General features: G+C 34.2%; 2 protein-coding genes across 5 annotated transcripts in view; one reads left to right on the top strand and one right to left on the bottom strand.

Moving 5' to 3' along the window:
• LOC113403621 (EKC/KEOPS complex subunit TP53RK) overlaps positions 1–21,618 on the top strand; it is a 297,288-nt gene that overhangs the window by 64,484 nt on the left and 211,186 nt on the right. The gene's annotated exons all lie outside the window — the stretch shown is intronic.
• The window catches only part of LOC113396218 (uncharacterized), a 127,183-nt gene that overhangs the window by 53,987 nt on the left and 51,578 nt on the right, over positions 1–21,618 (bottom strand). For all 4 annotated transcript variants that reach the window (XM_064218910.1, XM_064218911.1, XM_064218912.1 and 1 more), the window contains exons 2-3: positions 18,210–18,367; positions 16,644–16,746 (exon numbers count right to left, since the gene is read on the bottom strand). In XM_064218910.1, the coding sequence (XP_064074980.1) occupies positions 16,644–16,746; positions 18,210–18,367 (261 nt within the window). The remainder of the gene's footprint in view (positions 1–16,643; positions 16,747–18,209; positions 18,368–21,618) is intronic.

The raw sequence follows: 21,618 nt of genomic DNA, 5'->3' as shown, positions 1-21,618 counted from the left end.
GTTTATCATTACCAGCTCGGAGTAAATTATATTTTACTATTTTGTTCTTGTGAATAAGTAAACAACCCTAAGTCCTGTCACACAATTAGAATCCCTTAAGCGATTCGATTCGATTGTCATTACGTAATGAGCCGATATGGCCCAGTGGTTAGAACGCGTGCATCTTAACCGATGATTTCGGGTTCAAACCCAGGCAGGCACCACTGAATTTTCATGTACTTAACTTGTGTATATAATTCATCTCGTGCTCGGCGGTGAAGGAAAACATCGTGAAGAAACCTGCATGTGTCTAATTTCAACGAAAATTCTGCCACATGTGTATTCCACACCCATATAGGAGCAGCGTGGTGGAATATGCTCCAAACCTTCTCCTCAAAGGGAGAAGAGGCCTTAGCCCAGCAGTGGGAAATTTACAGGCCGTTAATGTAATGTAAAACTTTACAAAGTTCACAAGGTTGTCAAATAAAGTTGAATGAATGTATTATTCCTTTATCAATTAATGAGACATAAGGAGTTTGGCCTCCTCTCCCTTTAAGGAGTAGGTTTGGGGCATATTCCACCACTCTACCGTTACCAGTAAGGCATATGACTATACTCCACTTGATGATAAGTAGTAGTGGAGTCCAAACACGAAGACGGCCAGAACAGTCAGGGAGGATGAACTAGCCGCCCTCGCCATGCCGGACCGCAAGATGCCTCTTCACGCCTCGTTTAAAGGAACCCAGGTTAAACGTGTGCTGGTAGATACGACAGTCGATGTAGTTCATTATCTGGGTGTTTGTGGTACCGTCGCTACTTCTGATTTTCCATAACACAAGTGATTTAGCTACTTACATTGGGATCAGAGTATGTGATGTTGTCCAATATTTATTTATTTATTTAAATGTAATTTAGTCTATATTAATTCAATACACATTTTAAATTAACCGTCTAATTATTTCAATAGCCAATTAGTTAAACAAATATTTTATTTTTAATCAGTCTTGTCGAGTTACGTCGGCGAGGGTTATTGGAAAATTTCCGACTAAATAATCCTTCAGCTTTCTTGCAAGTTTATTTTTAGAGTAATAATTCCCTTTTTAAATGATATTTTTAGTATAAAAAGGGAATAATTTTATTTGGTCTTCTAAGATCTATGATATTATAAATGTGTATTTATTTAATAAATATATAAATTTTTTAAAATATAAATAGACATTATATTGATCTTAGATCGAATTATCTGGTCTGATATAAAAAAATAACATATTTCTACAAATAAACAATAATCAATTTTTTTCATTACGTAAGAAATTTAACTGCCTTAAATGAGTGACTACTGAGTTCCTCGGTGTTACTTCTCGGCAGAGTAACTACCTAGATAAGACAAGTCGTCTGACAAAGTGCGTCCAAAGTTTTCGCAATGCACAAACTTGACACGCTACTAATTTAGTTTGTGTTCGTAGTTGTTCCGTTATAAACAATAAAATACTCTTCTAAGGTAGTCAATAGATTCAATGGAGGTATTATCTACTATTAGTAAGTAATTTTGTTGCTCAAATGATGAGGAATGATTTCATACTGCGTATTGAACATGCTGTATCTAGTCTTCTCTATATCTGTGGTGGGCACTATTTTTGTCTTGATCCAAAGCGCTCGAGCTTACTTCAAGTCAAGACGGACATAAATATTGAAGTTAATTAGTCATGTGAAACATTTCTTGTTCCACCTTGGGAGTAAGGCTGACTCGTATCACGTAACAGTATACATGTGCCCTCTTAAGGCGTCCTACCCCCTCTCTTACTCCTGATATTGTATATGTCTTGCTTAAACATAAAATCAAAATTCAAATCAAAATATACTTTATTCAAGTAGGATTCTACGAGCACTTTTGAATCGTCATTTAACAAACTATGTTAAGTGAAGCTACCTAGTTCGGAATGCAGATTCTACTGAGAAGAACCGTCAAGAAACTCAGTAGTTATTCTTTTTTTTATATTCGTATACTCATTTGTTATAAATTTTCATAATAATGATACAATGTGTTTGTTTTATTAACGAAATTTTGCACCAATAAAATAATATTTTCCTCAAACTATACATTATTTATTTGTTTCACTTTTTTTATTGCCTTCCGATGACTAAGCGTACAACATAATGGTAAGTAGTCACCGTCGCGTGAGCGTCAGAAATGTCAAAACACAACCGCTGCCTTTCGGAAAATTCTCCTTTTACAACTTTTTTTTCTGCCGTGACAGCCTCATTTTATTTATCACTTACAAATATCATTAAATTACAATCCTAAAGCGATGTTATAATTTAATAATAAAACAAAACATACGAAGAGATTTTAAATTAATTAAAATCAAAACAAAACGAATAAAAAATATTATTCCGATGCTCCAACAGTTAAGATATAGTTATATATACGCAACCTCGGACTGCACAGAGATATTTGACTCTAATATTTTTATCTCATACAACCCAGATATAAATCTATAAGGGATTGAGGATTGGTATATTTTGAATTATTCATCAAGGTTTATCCTCTCAGCGTTATCTGGCGAAATATTCGTTGAATATTTATCCCGGAACATAATATTGGCCTAATTATGAATATTCATGAGCCGGGTTTCTAATAACGGCTGTATACATATAAGGAAATGGCAATGCTCGTACGTTGAAGTTATTTTATGATGAGGCAGCGGACGAGCTAATAGGCCACTTGATGGTAAGCGGTCACCACCGCCCATAGACAACGGCGCTGTAAGAAATATTAACCATTAATTTCATTGGGAACTAAATTGTTATGTCTCTTGTGTCACTATTGGAACACAACAATACTGAGTCTTGCTGTTTGGCGGTAGAATATCTGATGAGCGGGTGGTACCTACCCAGACGGACTTGCACAAAGCCCTATCACCAAGTAAGGATCATATGACATGGCAGTACTTTTTAATGTTTTATTATGATATCCAATGAAGTTACTTAAATTAAAAGGAAAGGAGTGCAGCGTTTGCGTCCAAAAAGTAATATCGCTAACAATTAGTGATTTAATAAATAACATTCCTTGGAAATGAAACGATCCTCAAAAATACTCCTGGTTTGTTCTTAATCATATTGAATGTTGTACCCAATTACAGAATAAGACAAAAACACTCTTGAGTTTTCTCATTTCATTTCATTCTCATTGGTACATTTTTCAAATACATTTTCCTTAAAAATCAAGATTTGGAAATGAAATTACAATCTTATTTGAAATGATTAAAATCAGCGTTGTTATTGGCCCAAATCCACTAAATTTTGTATATCTAAGTTTTAAATTATCAATGTCAATTTAAGTTACAAATTGAGAATGTTCCATAAATATAAATAGCAGACAAAACCGCAGACGTGTCTGCGATTAGTACTAAAACCTTTTTCGAAACAGACTGTATCTTCTGGTAAAATCAAATTAAGTTAAACATTCCAAAGATCTCATTGGATCGATCTCATTTACTTATAAGCAAAATATTTAAGTTTATTTGATTTTCAAGTTGCTTTTTTATTTATATATATGGTAATTAATTTTATGCCTGAGTTGTTGGTCCAGTGGTTTGATATAAGGCCACAGATCCCGAGGTTCTAGGTTTAAACCCTCATGGGTGTGTACACTGCCGTACCTCGGAAAGCTCCTAAAGCCATTGTCGCTGCGCCTGAACTCTTTCCGGTCAGATTTGCCGTCTCATCGGATTATGAGATTGACGGAATAGTATGTTAATGACGTGTTTGTAGCTGGTGGTCTTCCATAACATTACCCGCCGTGACTGATATCGTTTGGACGAACAATGTTTTGTAGAACAAACTCAAATTCAAATTCCTTTATTCAATATAAACCATAGTTAAATGAAACATTACTACCGGAAAAAGAACCATGACCTGAGAAGAACCGGCGAAAGAAACTCAGCGGGTCTTTTTCTTGTCAATTTTATTATTTGAACAGTATTAAAGACGTAACTCTTCGTATGTTACCTATATCAGTTGTTAATTATATATATATATAACAATAAATTGATAAGTGTAACTATTTAAATAAATAAATAACTTTTATGTATAATAGTTTAGTAATTATTTCAATTAGATACCACAAAATAAAACGTATCCTTGTTTATTACGGACAACTTATTGATGATAAAACTTGTATTGTAGTTAATGTGATATCAGATTCGTTTGTTTTACAAAGGAAATGTTAAAAAATACATTGATTAGTCTTGATTTATTAAAAGAAAAATATTATTCAGGTCTATGATGATTGAATGATCATCTTTTGCATTGAATATAAACGAAGCAGGACGTTTATGTACGTATGTAATTATTGGGTTAAAGTTTGACTCTTTGATTATTCTTTTATCATGTGTAATTGGGGACTTTAGATTTAATTAAATTAACATCAATATTTATTATAATCTTATTGAACATATATTTACATTTTATATAGAGTATCGTAAGGCACACTCACACTTGCGCGATTCAACGATGGGAATTCAACTGTGATGTTACCGTAACTTTACAGGTGACTACGTTGAAAACACTTCCTCATGCTAGGTCATGTTACGTATACGTGCCTATTATTAAACTTGATATATAAAGGGGTAGACTTTAGTTTTACATTCAAATCGAACCAGAGAAAACGTTGTTCCCTTAAGAAATTGTCAGTAGTCTCAACAGCCACGAGTCTGGAAGGTAACAAGGGTTACCTGATCTCTTCCCAGTCGTGTCGGATAGTGATAGTGACACAAGTGAGCACATTTACACACACACACATATGTGTTCTATATTTGTAGCCAAAGTCGGTCAGGAGGAAACCATCATTGATGTTACGAAAATGAAAATGGTGATGATTATGAAGGTTTATGATTATTTTATATTAGTATCCTGTTGATGAGTTCGACTCTTATCAGGTCATCCCGCTCCATTATTTTAAATAACTGTCATAATTCGAGATTTACATTTGGGCATTTCGTGACATCCAAGATTCTGTGTATATAATACGGATGGAGCGGATACGTGATCACGTGTGGCCGTAGCTCAAAGTGACGTGTACATAAATATTATTTTAATTTCAGTTCAAATAGTAATATATGCGACTCACGTGAAACGATATATATCGTTGATTTCAATATGAAATTCGACGAATTACAAACATTTATGTCTGATTGAAATATTTCTGTGATGGGAATTATTTTTTTGTACATCGAATTTTCTGATCTGATTATTACAGTTTGGATTTTAAATATTACATTATGGAACATACGTCGGGACATCCTTATGGGTACCACCCATTCTCCATATATTCAAATCAAAACAAAAATATACTTTATTCAAGTAGGTTTTTTTTTTTTGCGGCAAACGAGCAGGAGGCTCACCTGGTGGAAAGTGACTACCACCGCCCATGGACATCTGCAACACCGGAGGGCTTGCAGGTGCGTTGCCGGCGTTTTAGGAAGGAGTACGCTCTTTTCTTGAAGGTTCCCAAGTCGTATCGGTTCGGAAAAACCGCCGGCGAAAGTTGGTTCCACAGAGTGGTTGTGCGGGGTCAGAAAATATCTTAAAAATCGCGCTGTTGTGGATTTTACAAGCACTTTTGAATCGTCATTTTACAAACTATATTAAGTAAAGCTACCATCGGTTCGGAATGTAGATTCAACCGAGAAGAACCGGCAAGAAACTCAGTAGTTAGTTATTCTTTTTCAACATTTAAAATACAAAGTTATATTAGTTAAATACAAAATTATATATATATGTATATATAGCTATATATCAAATCTTCACGATTTTTTTATCATCTATATAATCTTGTATTGAATAATATGTTTTTTTTTATTAATGTATTTTTTACAATTGAATTTATGAATCGACAAAGTTAAAAATATCTGTGGAATTTCTTGTTCTAATACCAAACAGCGATACTAAAGTATTGGGGTTCTGGTTTGAAGGGGAAGTAAGCCAGTGTAACTAAAGGAAGAGGGGATAATATCTTAGTATGTCGCCGCATCGATGATGTAAGTAATGGTCAGGGTTCGAAAAAATCCGATTTATATAATAAATATCAAAAATCCCATTTTTTTATATATATCCAGGCTACGAAAACGCAACGAATTTCATTCTGTAAACACTTAAAAATGTTAAAGGAATTTGTAAAATAATACAAGTGTCGAAATACCACATTTTTTATTAAAAAAAAGTAACAAAGGAATTAGTGTCGATCTATTCGAGAAAGAAATTTTTAATGAACACTTAAAAAACAAGTTTTATTATTATATCTTCATTTGTTTGTGAGATAAATCAAGTAATTTTATTTAAATATTAATTTGTAATCGACTAATCATAAAAAGTAATCATTCAGTGTCAGGCCTTAAGCATAGATCTATGAGTGTTGTTCAGAAGATAGGAAAAATCAATTGATATATATCCGTTGATATATATCCGCCAACCCTGGTAATGGTTAATATATTTTACAGTGTTGACTTACTATCAGATGTAAAATAAATAAATAAGTTAATTAATAACCCTTATAAAATCTTAAATCATTACTAAAAAAGAAAATCACATACATCAACGATCAACCAACAATGAATTAAAAAAAAAAGCTGAACTTACGTAAATAAACATCCGAAACATTGACTTCCTTCGTTTAAACTTCTTGAGTCTACAACATCAAAGGTAAGATATATATAGTTCACCGTATAATTATAAATACCGTTAGATTATAATCTATATCGTAAAACTGTAAACTTTCGAAAGATTGTGAACCGAAACTTACTGCTTATAATTTAAAGCATTACTTTACGGTAGATTATAATCTACCGAAGCTAATTAAAGTTAAATTATAAAAACTCTCACCTAACCTAACCGGAAGATTATAAACTATCGGAATTTAATACGTTTTATTGTAAGTCATATCACCGTTTACAAACTCGCGAGATAGATTATAATCTAACAATATTTTCAGTTTTACTGTGACATATTATAAGTTTAATTTTACTTTATTTACATATTTGTAATGAAAATGGTGGAAAAGAATAACTACTGAGTTGGTACTGACCAGTGTACACGACGATTCAAAATTGCTTTTATGATCCTTTTTTTTACCTGATGGTAAGTCACAGTCCATAGACAAAGGCGCTGTAAGAAATATTAACCATTCCTTACATCACCCATGCGCCACTAACCTTGGGAACTAAGATGCTATGTCCCTTTTGCCCGTGATTACACTGGCTCACTCACCCTTCTAACCGGAACACAACAATACAGAGTACTGTTATTTGGCGGTAGAATATTTGATGAGTGGGTGGTACCTACCCAGACGGGCTTGCACAAATCCCTACCAAGTAAAATGTTCGATCCTACTTCGATTTTAAATCCTACGTGAATAAAGAATGTTTTGATTTTGTCTGAATTCAATTCAATGCACATCCCACCCCCCATTTCTGCTACTTTAAAGGACAGGTATAAATTCAATACACTGACGGTTAAATAAGGTGCCTTTACAAAGGTAGATGTTGTATAGCGGGTGTTAGGAATATTTCAGTTATTCACACGTTGCGGTTTCTTGTTTGAAAAGAGGTATGCGTGGCCTCGTGTAATATTCAAGAGGTGGACTGTGGCAAACAGCTCGTGGCACGAGGTCAAGTATAGTGTTACGGAGATAAACATGGCGTGAATAATAAAAACAAAATAAAGCGCATGCAACTTGACACACGTTTAGAGGGGTAATCTTGTCGCGTCAGAAACGTTTTACAACGTTACATAAAAAGATTGCACGTAAATATATATTTGGATTTCTACTCATATCAATTTATACTTTTTATATAAGTAGTTTTGAATATTAATATTTCACGACAAAATACATATGGTTTCATATGTAGATACTACATAGAAAAACAGTAACTTAGTACCTTATATTTTTCACAAATTAAATTACATAAGGGTACATTTTTACATTTTTATTTTTTTTATATGACTTATGATAAAACTTTACAAAAACAATAAAAAAAAAAAATTAAAAGACTACAATACGTATAATTTGAATTTAAATGATTAATTGTCTTTGTTAATCAAGGTATTATTGCTATGTGTATAAATCGATGGGCGATAATTGTCTCAGATTATAAAAAAGCGAATACGAATTCCCGCTATTACGAAGCGGCGCTTCTTTTTGTTAATACATTATTAATTCATTTATTTTAAGATGGCAACACTGTAATGTTTCGCGTACTCCATCTGCCTTTTGTTTAATCACATGAGATCAGTAAGTGATTACTTTTATCCAATAATTTTATTATTTAAATAGGTCTATGTATTAAATTTCATGATTATTTATTTAGCATGAATCAACAAATGGCAACTCCACGCCCGTTTAACAACTACATGATCTTTAATGGATCAATAAGCCATATTCATGTTTCCACAGGATGAGATTTAAATCAATAATTTGGTATTAATTTATTACTGTCTACCCGCCCTGGATTTACACGTATACAATAATTATACAAGTTTTATATTGAAGAACAAATATCAATTGAAAAATTGTAATTTTGTCTGGCTTTTCTATACTATAATATGCATGTATTATACATATAAATCTTTTTGTTGTCCAACCGCATTAAAATCCGTTGTATAGTTTAAAAGTTCTAAGCGTACAGACGGCAGGAAGTGACTTTGTTTTTTACTATATACATACATACATAATCAGCCTGTAAATTTCCCACTGCTGGGCTAAGGCCTCCTCTCCCGTTTGAGGAGAAGGTATGGAGCATATTCCACCACGCTGCTCCAATGCGGGTTGGTGGAATACACATGTGGCAGAATTTCGTTGAAATTAGACACATGCAGGTTTCCTCACGATGTTTTCCTTCACCGCCGAGCACGTGATGAATTATAAACACAAATTAAGCACATGAAAATTCAGTGGTGCCTGCCTGGGTTTGAACGCGAAATCATCGGTTAAGATGCACGCGTTCTAACCACTGGGCCGTCTCGGCTTTTATTTTTACTATATAGAGATTATTTTTACTTGATAGTAGAGCTTTTAAAACACAATTTGAACATAAAATCGATATAACATTGGCGCATTGGTGATGCAGGGAATGGTTAATATTTCTTTCAGCGCCAATGTCTAACTGTCGAATTACCATTCAGGTTGCCCATTCGCCCGTCCGTTTGCTTTGTCTGAATCGTAAGTCACGTTTAAAACTAAGTCTGGAGTTTTTCTTTAGAAATTTGCACATACATATTCTTCTTTTGTATGTCAAATCTATGATAACATAAAGACACAAAGGCCTTAGATCAAATTATAAAAAAAAAATCAGTCAAAGGATTTTTTAAAATTCAAATCTAGGTATTAATTTTTGAATGCGCACAAACAATGTTCAGCTAATCTATAACACAATTAGGTTTTTAGTTCATGATCATATTTAAATATTAAACTAGGAAATTATGTCACAGACCGAAAAAAAAGTGCTGGTCTACATACGTTTAAGTAGATACTCGACCTTATTCCCATCAAAGGCTATTTACTTTCCCTATAGCGCCTTGCTTTTATAATTCAAAGATTTCGCTCTAGTGCCATTCATTGCTATTATTATTCTGAAGGCGCTTCATTTTGCTATCGTTTTTTAACAGGCACTTAACTTTTGTTTAAAATAAGCGCTAATTTTACACTGTGTAATTACAAATCTTATTCAAATACCTATTTTATGTGTCCATTTAGTCGAACAATTTTGTCTTGCATTATTAAACCTCTAATGTTCAAAGTTTGAAAGCAGATAAATCTAAATAAAATATGTATAAAACAATAACAACCCTAATTTATTGTAGCTACAGATTAAAATTTGCTTAAAAACATTAACAGTTTATAAATTCCTAGATGCTATAAGTTGACTGAATCACTGGCTATCTTGATCAGATATTGAAAGCCTCGCTACACACTCGAGCCACACTTCGCTCTCGTACAAACCAGTTTGTGCAGTCAAGTATATATGGGAACTGACAGCTTGAAAACTCACAAGATAGCTTATGTCATTGTTAAAACTTGGTCTTCAAACTTGGCTCAGTAGATTTTATTCTGAATTTATTTTCTCAAAAATAATACAATAATGTCTCCATAGAGGCGTAATTCGTGCTTTTGTTACGTTATTATTTAAGTGCATAAGTTTTATTTTTTAAATTTAAAATACCACATCGATATTGATTGCAAATGGGCTTTTAAAGGTTTAATGGTCACACGGTAGTAGTGCCTTCAGGGTCTGCGAGCCCCACATATATCCCCCCGGCCCCCGCCAACCCATTTGGGGGAAATGCGTAAAGGCGTTATTCCAGCGACAAAAAAGGGTTAACAATCCGTTCTACTTGTTTAACAGAAGGATGTTGAATAAAAATATTCTCAACAATCTTAAAGCTTTTTAACTGAGACTAACGTTACACGTATAATTCCGCCATGACAGTTTTATTTATTTAGAGGGAGAGAACAATAAACTAATATTTTGTCTCATCTATTACGTCGTCTACAACGATATGTTCCATTTCGTTCAACATAAACCTTCAAACTGGAACACAAGAATACTAAATATTGATGTGTGACAGCAAATCCGATTTGTCACGACATTATTCATAAAGACATCTTAATACCGAATATTAGTGCAGAATAGACTACCATCAGTTTAAAGTTTATATCCTACTGCTGGGCAAGGATTTTATCTAAAGAAGACGGTTTAAATCATTCCATCATTTTACTCGACTAGGCTTTTCAACTAGCAAAATTTTATCCGATGAATGTTATTTCCGAAGATGTTCTCATAATCCCACTCTCATAATCCCACACGACCGGGCTTTAGGTGTTTTTTGGGCACAGAAGCGTACATACTTCTAGACTTCGGACTGTTACTGATAAGTTTTCTACAGAAAAACTTTTTATCGGCCTGACCTGGTGCTTAAACAAAGAATCTTGGGATTGGTGCCCTTATCGAGCCACTAGACCAACGAGGTAAATTGGTGTATCTATGTTGATTAACGTTTTAGTTATAGAACGTAGTAAAGTGAACTGGCAGAAATTGTCACGTGAGGAAAAAGCGTTATGATCCCTCGAGGCGACTTTCGCCTCTCTTTCTCTTTCTCTCTGTCTCTTTCTAACGTTTACGGTTTTCAATTCTCGCTGGATTTTTAATAACAATTTTATTTGTTGTCGTTTAATTAATCTCAAATGTTATTAATTTATTTCATTGTGTCTGCTATTTAATCTATATCTATATATCTTATCTATATCTATGCATATAATAAAATTGGAGTGTCTGTTTGTAATATTAAAATAACCGCGTTTTACTAAATGCATATGTATGTATGCACGGTACACATACCAAATTATAATTTTTACAATTTTTCTGTCTGACTGGTTGTTTGTTCCGGCTAATCTCTGGAACGGCTGTTCCGATTTTTACGACGGGACTTTCACTGGCGATAGCTGATGTAATGAGGAGTAATTTAGACTACAACAATAAATTTCTTTGTTAAATCCAAAAGCACACGAAGTCGCGGGCACAGAAGTACATAAAATATACTGGGCCCTGGACGCCGAGTGCGCCCAGGTACGCCGGGTTTACCCACTAAAAAACCAGCGGTACCCTCTCCGTCTTTCGGCGGGCGCCACGGGATTGCTTGCGCATGCTACCGTGACGCCCTGACGGTCGACCCGCCTATGCGGGCCTCCAACACCTAGAGGGGGTTCTCGGGGTACTGAGACCCCCCCTAGTCCCTGCGACGCCTATTGAGGCGGGGGGAGAAGGTGCGCGTAGCATAAACATAAACATAATCAGCCTGTAAATTTCCCACTGTTGGGCTAAGGCCTCCTCTTCCGTTGAGGAGAAGGTATGAAGCATATTCCACCACGCTGCTCCAATGCGGGTTGGTGGAATACACATGTGGCAGAATTTCGTTGAAATTAGACAAATTTCCTAAATTAGACAGGTTTCCTCACGATGTTTTCCTTCACCGCCGAGCACGAGATGAATTATAAACACAAATTAAGCACATGAAAATTCAGTGGTGCCTGCCTGGGTTTGAACCCGAAATCATCGGTTAAGATGCACGCGTTCTAACCACTGCGAGAGCCGAGATGGCCCAGTATATTATATCGCCGGTATGTTTTATCTTGCGCGTAGCGCAACATAAAACATACCGAAAGCAACTTCGTCCAACCGGGTATCCACGATCATTCTTTTCTGATTTTAGTCTCAGATTGTTGTAATTTTCATTGCTTATAAGTTTTTAAGCCGTTTTAATTTAACTCATAAACGATCCTTAAGTATATTTAAGTTGTTCAACAAACATTTTTTTCTCATTTAAAACTACCGAAACTACTTTTATACACCAAAGTTTAAAATGAGATCTGGAATTTTACTCTTGCAATATTACATTACAATGTCAGTGGCTCCTATTTCTGTAGAGGGAAGGGTCATTTTGCAACAAAAATGTAAATTACCAGAGCTCGAACGTAATTGGGGGAGTCATGGCGAAATTCGAAAGTAAATTTACTAAAATAGGTCAACGAGAAATTTCAAAATTTTCAGATCCTTATTTCATTTCAAATGGATTTTATTTTGCTTGCTTGAATTTATTATATAAATTGGTCTATTTAATGAACTGTCTTTATTTTTAGGTTATATTCTCATCGGCCAAAGACGCGAGCGATGTAAGAAATATTAAACATTCCTTACAGCGCCTATGCGCCACCAACCTTGGGAGCTAAGATGTTGTGTATCTTTTGCCTGAAGTTACACTGACTCATTCACCATTGAAATGGAAAATTTGTGTTCCCGTTTCAAAGGTTTCTTCGTTTCTAAGTACTGCTGTTTGACGGTAGAATATCTGATGAGTGGGTGGTATAAGAGCCTGCACAAAGCCCTACAACCAAGTGCCATAGTCATTACTGGTTATCTATTTAACTAAATACCATAGACAATGGAGCTACTTTTATTTTACACTGTGGTTATCCGTCTATATTGATAGAAAATTAAATGTATACACAAATGATATATTAAATCAATTATTATATTATAATATTAATTTAATATATATATATTATAAAATACATCAATTAAGCCGTCTAAGAATTAACAGTACCCCCTCTTGGCTAGAGGGAGCGTCTAATTGGTCCACTGAGTGCCTATTTTATGGTTCGGTGGCTTTTGTAAGTGATTGTAAGATAGAATAAATAATATTATAAACGCGAAAGTAACTCTGTCTGTCTGTCGGTTATGTTTTCACAGCTGAACCTCTGAACCGAATTTGACGAAATATGGCATGGAGCAACCATAAGAGAAGGACCCGCGCTCTAGGGTTTCCGTTGTTACATTAACATTTGTTATTCACTAGTCTACACTCGTAACAGTCGGATTTAAGGGGGAGGTGGAGAGGGGCAGATGTTGGGTACTCTATGTCCTTTTCTGCACTAACAATTTTATGATGATCAGTTAAGCAGTTAAGACACGAATAAAAAAACCAACTATAGCGTTTACAATCTTAGTAAAGATTATGACAGCGGCCGTGTTTTCTTCTGTTATGTTCTGAAAGTATATCTGTTACGTCTATATAAAAACAGCCTTGTTAGACAGTATGCATAGGTGAAAGGGTGATATCCTTTTTGTATTTAATATTATATATCTACTTTTTGATTGTAAAGGAAATATGTCACATATGAATGTTAATTTGAATGAATGTATGATTTAAGAACTTAACTAACTACATACATACTTGTGTAGACATACTTTGACGTATTATTAATAATAGTGATACTTTCCCTTACATTATTAATTGACTTACAACGTGTAACGAATTTATTTGTGTTTGTGTTATCTTTAGTATATTGAACTAATATTTCGGTAGTTTTATGTTGGTTAAAGAGCAGATGGCTTACCTGATGCTATGTGACTGCCAGTGATAAAAGATCTTTAAATTAAAATAATCCAGTGTACAAGTCAGCAATCAGCATAAAAAGAGTTTTTCAAAAATAAAGTTATTAATCGCGACTTATTGATGTAAACCACTGCTGACAGAGTCATAGAAGTAATCTAGATCACTACACTTCAATAAATAGAATCATGATGAAATGCAGCAATAAAAACAGACATTGATTTATATTCAGCAACACATTACGTAAATTTAAATATATTCAACTCGACGACATAAAAGGGTAGTCTGGCCTCATCTGTCATTTACTGTCATTGTATTTCAATTAATTTTCTTTTTGTTACATTTATATCGAAATATTTGATAAAAATTCAGAAGCAGTTATGCCTTCCATAGTCAAGAAACGATTCATTTTGCTAACTTCAAGTAGGTAGAATTGTTGGTAGAATACACATGTGGCAGAATTTCGTTGAAATAAGACACATGCAGGCTTCCTCACGATATTTTCCTTCACCGCCGAGCACGAGATGATTTATAAACACAAATTAAGCACATGAAAATTCGGTGGTGTTTCCCTGGGTTTTAATCCGAAATCATCGGTTAAGATGCACGCGTTTTAAACACTAGGCGACCTCCGTTCTATAATCACCGGAATTATTACTCGCGACTTCGCTCGCATTTTAGGAGATCGTGTACAAACAAACATTTACAAATGAATGATTTCAATTAAAGACAATACCTGCTCTCTATTCCACGACATAAAACATTGTTGCTCATGTTGGTACCGCATTGATCTTGAATGAAATAAATGTCTACGAACGAAGATTAAAAGGTCGTCCATTTTTAGTATGTTTATAAAACATTATTTACTCGTGTGAAGTCTGTGAAGGATTACGCTGTCTTGAATCATACGGAAGCTTAATGAGGTCTCTATTACGTTTCAGCGCAAAAAGATAGCGTCATGCAATAGGTGGCATTGTTAAAGCATTCTCACATAAAGATTAGTTTACGAGGACATACCAAATTGTAAGAGTGATCGTATTCAACCATCGAAGAAGACGGATAAATCATATCGAAGAAAACACTCAATATTACTGAACAAACTTAAAATTTCCAACATAATTTTTCTTTATTTATTAACGTTCATAAAACAATTCATAAATAAAATATATTACTTAACACGAAATTATATAGATGATAAAAAATTTTGGATGTACATTTTATTGTATTTGATCGATATCACTATTTTTTAAAATGAATATTACTATACTTAGTTTCTTGTTTGGTTTTAGATTTTACATTTAATATAATTTTGTGTTTCATGCCGGTTGTTCTCGGTAGAATCTACATTCCGAAACGGTGGTAACGTTGCATTCAATACAATTCTCTAAAATGACGATTCAAAAGTGCTTGTAAAAGCGTACTCGATAAAGTATAATTTGATTTGATCGGATTTTAATATGGATATATTTGTGTCCACCATATCTGCCGGACAATCTGAACGCGATAAACTTAAATACTACCGAACGTATTTAAATACGGTTTTCAAAAATGGACGGAGTGATTCACGAGAAATTGTAAAATTCATTTTGTTTTGTGTATGGAATATGACATCGATTATTATTGAAGAAAGAGAAACTTTATAATAGAAATAAATAAATAAATGTCTTAGGATATAAATGTGTCATGTACATCTTTATTCTACCTATACAAAGTTGAGTTAGGTAGCTATTATTATAAACCATTCGCCCTGACAGGATAGAAAGCTAAAATTTGGAACATATGTTCATTTTAAACCGTAAACATCCGTTCAGAAAGGGTAAAAATTTGAACTTTGAGCGTAGTAATGGAAGGGATAACTTTATTTGGATTTAATTTTACAAAGGACGGACAGCTGGTTGAATTATATTTTACTTGTTACCTTTTCAATATTTATTTTATATTTATATAATTTGTAACCTCAAAAAAATCTCTATTTCTTCCTCTTTCTGTACTCCCATTCTTCTGTATTTTCTTGAGCGATCAAATCTAGTCGGGTTGACTACAATAGTAGATATTACTAGCAGTTCAAGAGGTGTATCTTGTCTACAATGGTTTGCAGTATAAATTTTATCGATCCTATTTCTGTTTGTGTAAATTGCAACGCCGGAGATATCAAATCTCCGTTTGGATTGTTTGCAAGTGATTATTTGGATCTAGCTTAACTGTAAATAAAGGTCGTTATATCTTGAAATCTGGAATCGGTTAGCTGAAATTCTATTTCAATAGCAGCCTTGCTTTTATGGACAGGAATGTAGAGTAAACGAAAGAAATAAGGTAAAATTTTAACACACACAGAAGTGTGTAAGTAAATGTACTTGGTGGTAGGGCTTTGTGTAAGCTCTGGGTCATAACATATTCTACCACCGAACATAGAATTTATACCAGTTTGGAGGGCGGGTGAGTCAGTGTAACTGTGCAGGGGAAATAATATTAGGTGGCCCATTGGCTCGTAATTCTACCTATATCGTAAAGAAAAAATGCAGATGGCGTCCCAATTGGCAGGTAAATAAAATTCCTATTACACGTGGACTAAGTCGGTACGGGCGTCTAGCTTATATATATCATTGTGTTTATTTTACGCTCTTAAAGTAAAGTTGCACATAAGACCTTTTGCATAAGATGATAAGCGAATCCGTGACAGAGGAGATCATCTCGTAGCGGCTTATAATATCATCACTCACCTGGTTTGATGCACGACATCCCGCACGCGCCATCGCAGAGACATTTCTTCTTTTTACTCTTGCAGTCCTCGTCAGAAGAGCATTTCCGAAGACACTTCTGTCCCTGGCAAAAATATTGCATCATTATTATTTTTATTTCTCTTGTATTTCGTAAAAGATGAAAATGTAGGGTTTACAGATCAGTTAAAATTGTATGATCATTTTTGACGATTTTATCGCCTTTTAGGTAAATACCGTCTTTTTCCCGAACCGCCGGAAGCTTTGCGCTCAATTCAACTCTATGACATGACGATTCAAAAGTGCTTTTAAGAGACTAATATATAATATTTTGATTTTGAATAACAATATGTATACGCTTGACTAAATTTAGCCACAGATATTCCCAACCGTGTACGTTAAACAACAGTTCATAAGTACGAATATAAACACAGCGGCACTCTATGCCTTGTTTAGACTCAAGCGATGGCAATTTAAGAGGCAATCAATAACGAAATGTTCCAAATATCAATCATCACATATTTATTTATTTTCCTTATATAAATGCCATAGTTTGGTTTGGTACTCCATCGCTTCAGAACAGCTTAACTGCAGATCCGTTAATGTGGCACAAAAATGGATTACAGTCTGGAATAGCACATAGGTTTATATTATCCTGACAAATGAACGGTTTCCGAGAGATGGATTTGTTATCTAACACCTGCAAACCCTCCCCGAACTCCAGTAGGGCGGAAAATAGGTAGTTAATTATATTACTTGTAGGGCGTTGTGCCTATCTGAGTAAGAACCACCTATTATTCATTCCAACATCAATTATTCTACTACGAAATAGTTTTGCTATCTATTGGTGTGTTTCTGTTTGAATGGAGATTGAGCCAGTGTAATTCGGTATAAGGGTCAATTTGGTTTGGCAGTACTTTGACTAGTGCTTGTGTCTTCGTCGTCATGTTATTGTAGAACTAAATGTAAAGCTACCACCGTTTGGAATGTAGATTCTACCAAGAACCGTCAAGAAACTCAGTAGTCACTCTTTACCGTCATTTGATTACATTTTATTAAAGTACCATAAAATGTATATATATTCTGCCTAGAAATAATATAATTTTGTATTGAGTAAGAGCCGACATGGCCCAGTGGTTAGAACGCGTGAATCTTAACCGATGATTGCGGGTTCAAATACAGGCAAGCACCACTGAATTTTAATGTGCTTAATTTGTGTTTATAATTCATCTCGTGCTCGGTGACGAAAAACATCGTGAGGAAACCTGCATGTGTCTAATTTCAACGAAATTCCGCCACATGTGTATTCCACCAAACCGCATTGGAGCAGAGTGGAGCAATATGCTCTGAACCTTCTCCTCAGAGGTAGAGGAGGCCTTAGCCCAGCAGTAGGAAATTTACAGGCTGTTAATGTAATATTTCTTATATACCGATGTTTTTTTGGATGAGCTTTGAATTTTTTAAAGGCCATTTCAATTAATTCTCTCGTTAACATTAAAATTACAACTAAATTTTGACCTATAAGAAATATGCTTTGGTACGGAATTTCGAAAACCGTACGTTACTTACTAGTAACGTAGCCTGTTCTTCATCTCTGGGGCACTGGGCTGATGGTGAGTTTCTCGGATTCTTGTAAACTCTTCCGTCATCGTCCGCGTCAGCTCTACTGGATGTGGTCTCATCTTCATCCTCATCCTCCTCCGTCGTTGGACTTGGGAGCGAGGAGACTGGAACAAAAAGACAATTTAAGCACGTGAAACTCAGAGCATGTAACGGAAAAGTATTCATCGAACGTTTTAAATGACAATGTTCCATGTTCAACATACGTATATTCAAACGTGAAATTAACTAAACTTTTTTTTATAATATTGGACAACATCACATACATTACTCTGATCCCAATCTAAGTAGCTAAAGCACTTGTGTTATGGAAAATCAGAAGTAACGACGGTACCACAAATACCCAGACCCAAGGCAACATAGAATTAACAAATAAATTCATTACTTAATGAACTTTTTCTACACCGACTCAGCCGGGAATCGAACCCGGGACCTCGGAGTGGCGTACCCCTGAAAACCGGTGTACACACTACTGAACCACGGAGGTGGTCATACCTTTGCACGATAACGATGTACTTCAAAGGTTGATTGAAAAAATATTAATGGATTTCAATAGTTTCTCATTTTTTTCTTTTTAACTTCAAAATTTTGAACGAAAAACTGTTTTGATTCAATCATTAGGAAGTAGTTATGATTACTGATTAGTCTGCCCGGGAAGAAGCTCCACTGCGGTTTGCTGGATACACATTTGAGAGAATTTCTTTCGACACCTGGCTAATAAAGCATAAGACATCTCAGTGGCGCTTGTTTTATAGGAAACCGTGATCTTTTAGCGGTTAAGAACTCCATTTCAAAAGTAGAAAGTAAAAGAGAAGTATCGTGGGACACCTGACTTGAATTAAGTTGCTTTCATAGTATGACAACGTCTAAGAATAATCAATGACAAAAAAAAATTGTTATTGATAATCCCGCGTGAATTAAAGGCATAACAAAAAATACTAGATAATATTATATAAAAACATATGTGTTAGAAAGAGACCGAGGATAGAGTGTGAGACAAGCCTCATATTGACTGTAATATAAGCTAAACAATAGAACCTTATTCTCCAAAAATTTGACACAAAAAAAAGTATATATTTCATAAGCAACGGTTTATAAGGCTTCATTAATTCGGCTTGCGCAAAACCAGGGAAATATGAAATGAGTAATTTGTTTAAGGAAACATTGAACAATTTTTAAGAAACATTCTTTGTGACAATTCTTTCTAGAAAGTTTTCTGACGTCACGGTAGTGGTATTTTTTATAGGTTCCTTTTGTGATTTATTTTAGGAAGACTCGAACAAATATTATATTTGATGGCATAATAAAAAAGAATAAAAAGGAAATGAAAACATAAAAATGGATCTAATAAAGAATCATTAAAATTTGTCTACAAAAGGCAAAGCACAAAAACCCATAGGCAAACCTACCTATGAGATGTACTTTAAGCAGTTTTTCAAGAAGGTCTCATTAATAGAGCTACTAATTGAAGCAGAATAGACAAACCTTTTTTTGTCAGGGTTATAATGATATCCAAAATAAAAAGAATTGTTCTAAAACGTATTGTTAAAGGTTGTATGTATAGAAAAGGTAAAAATATTTAAGGGCTTTATTAAAATCAAGGCAATGATGACCGATTTTGGCGACGGCGACCATTCTCAAGAGACACTAATCTAAACTAAACTGTACGGGATTTTTTATACTGCACCAGTGTGAGTAAAAACACGTTATTTACATAATCCAATCAGGCTACAATAAGAGCAGAAAATTTTCATGCGCAGGACTAACGGCTTCGCGTGCTTTTCGGCAAGTCTATATAAAACCATCCAATATAGCCAAGGCTATAAAGGACTATATAATCAAAATGATATCTTTAAAACTTGTTATTGAATTTCAATCATCAACCAATCAATCGAAGATTGTAGTTCATTGATGTTAATTAAACGAACATAGCCATGCTAAGAGTATTCATTTTAAACCTCTTGGAACAAGATTTTTCAAATTATAAATGGGTTTTTAGGCAGCTGTGTAATCTGTGTTACTTGCAAAGTCAACAGCAACCCCTATCACACGAGACAAATAGTGCAAACGACAAACGACGTCAGGCGATATTCTACTTTAATGGTATATTCGTTCCATCAAATCAAATCAAAATTGAATTCAAAAGGACACAGTCAATACACTCATTAGGTATCATTATTAAAATCATATTTCAGTTACAGGACATTCAGCAATCATCCTACGAATGATTTTTTGTCAAATAAAATCTAATCGTATATATAATTTAACTGAACCGATACAATTAATGTAATTTATTTTACTATTGAAATGATTAAAAAATTGCCAAAACGAAGAATTGAGTTAACGACACTTGAGAAGGAAGCAATGACTTAGTGGCACAGATTCTAGCGAATTGAAGAATTGAGCGGATGATGGTCACCATCAGTTGGTCCATTCGTCCAGCCCGCTTACCTAAGACATAAAAACCTTCCAAACTCTGGGTTGATACTAAAATTTCTTGACAGAAAAATTAAAAACCCCTCATTGGCCTGGCTTAGGATTTTAACCCAAAACTCCAGCATCTGTAACCTTATAAGTCTCTAGACCAACGAGGCGATCAACACATAAATATTATATGTAGGTATATATCAACACGGTCTTATGTCATTGGAACTCATAATTAATTATACAATATTATTACAACAAAATAAATAGTTATCTATTTAATTTGAAATTAATTGTTCAATAATTTGTTAAAAGCGCTCGTGCGCGTTTGAATTTAACAATAAAGTTATTGTTGTAGACTAAGTTACTCCTTATTACATCAGCTATCTGCGAGTGAAAGTCCCGTCAAAATCGGTTCAGTCGTTCCAGAGATTAGCCGGAACAAACAGACAGACAGACCAAAATGGAAAAAAGGTAACTCTACTAGAGTTATGTACCAAATATGTAATACATACATATGCATTTAGTAAAAAGCGGTTATTTTAATATTACAAACAGACACTCCAATTTTATTATGTGTAGTATTATTTTATAGGGCATCATATTTAAGACTGGCATATAAAGCATAATAATTCTTTTATTAAAAAAGATTGATCTGTCACGAGATATAACCTCACTGCGAGGGATTAAAATATATTTGTTGAAGAATTATTATCGAACTTGAGTTTATTTTGTCATCCTGGGCAACTGAATTTAAACTTCTATATCATGACGTTCGTGTAAGTAGAAGTACCTACAGTTCACAATCTTTGAAATTAGCTCATGAAAAGACAAGAAGATGAATAATTGAAACGAAAACCCCCCTTCCTCTATCTAGTTACGAAAGGTAATTTACTGCTATAGCAATGTGAACCTTAACACTATATGTAAAAGA

The sequence above is a fragment of the Vanessa tameamea genome, chromosome 25, assembly GCF_037043105.1.
Source record: "Vanessa tameamea isolate UH-Manoa-2023 chromosome 25, ilVanTame1 primary haplotype, whole genome shotgun sequence".
Classification (NCBI taxonomy): domain Eukaryota; kingdom Metazoa; phylum Arthropoda; class Insecta; order Lepidoptera; family Nymphalidae; genus Vanessa; species Vanessa tameamea.
The sequence above is the reverse complement of the archived record's forward strand: the minus strand, read 5'-3'. Positions and strand labels throughout refer to the sequence as shown.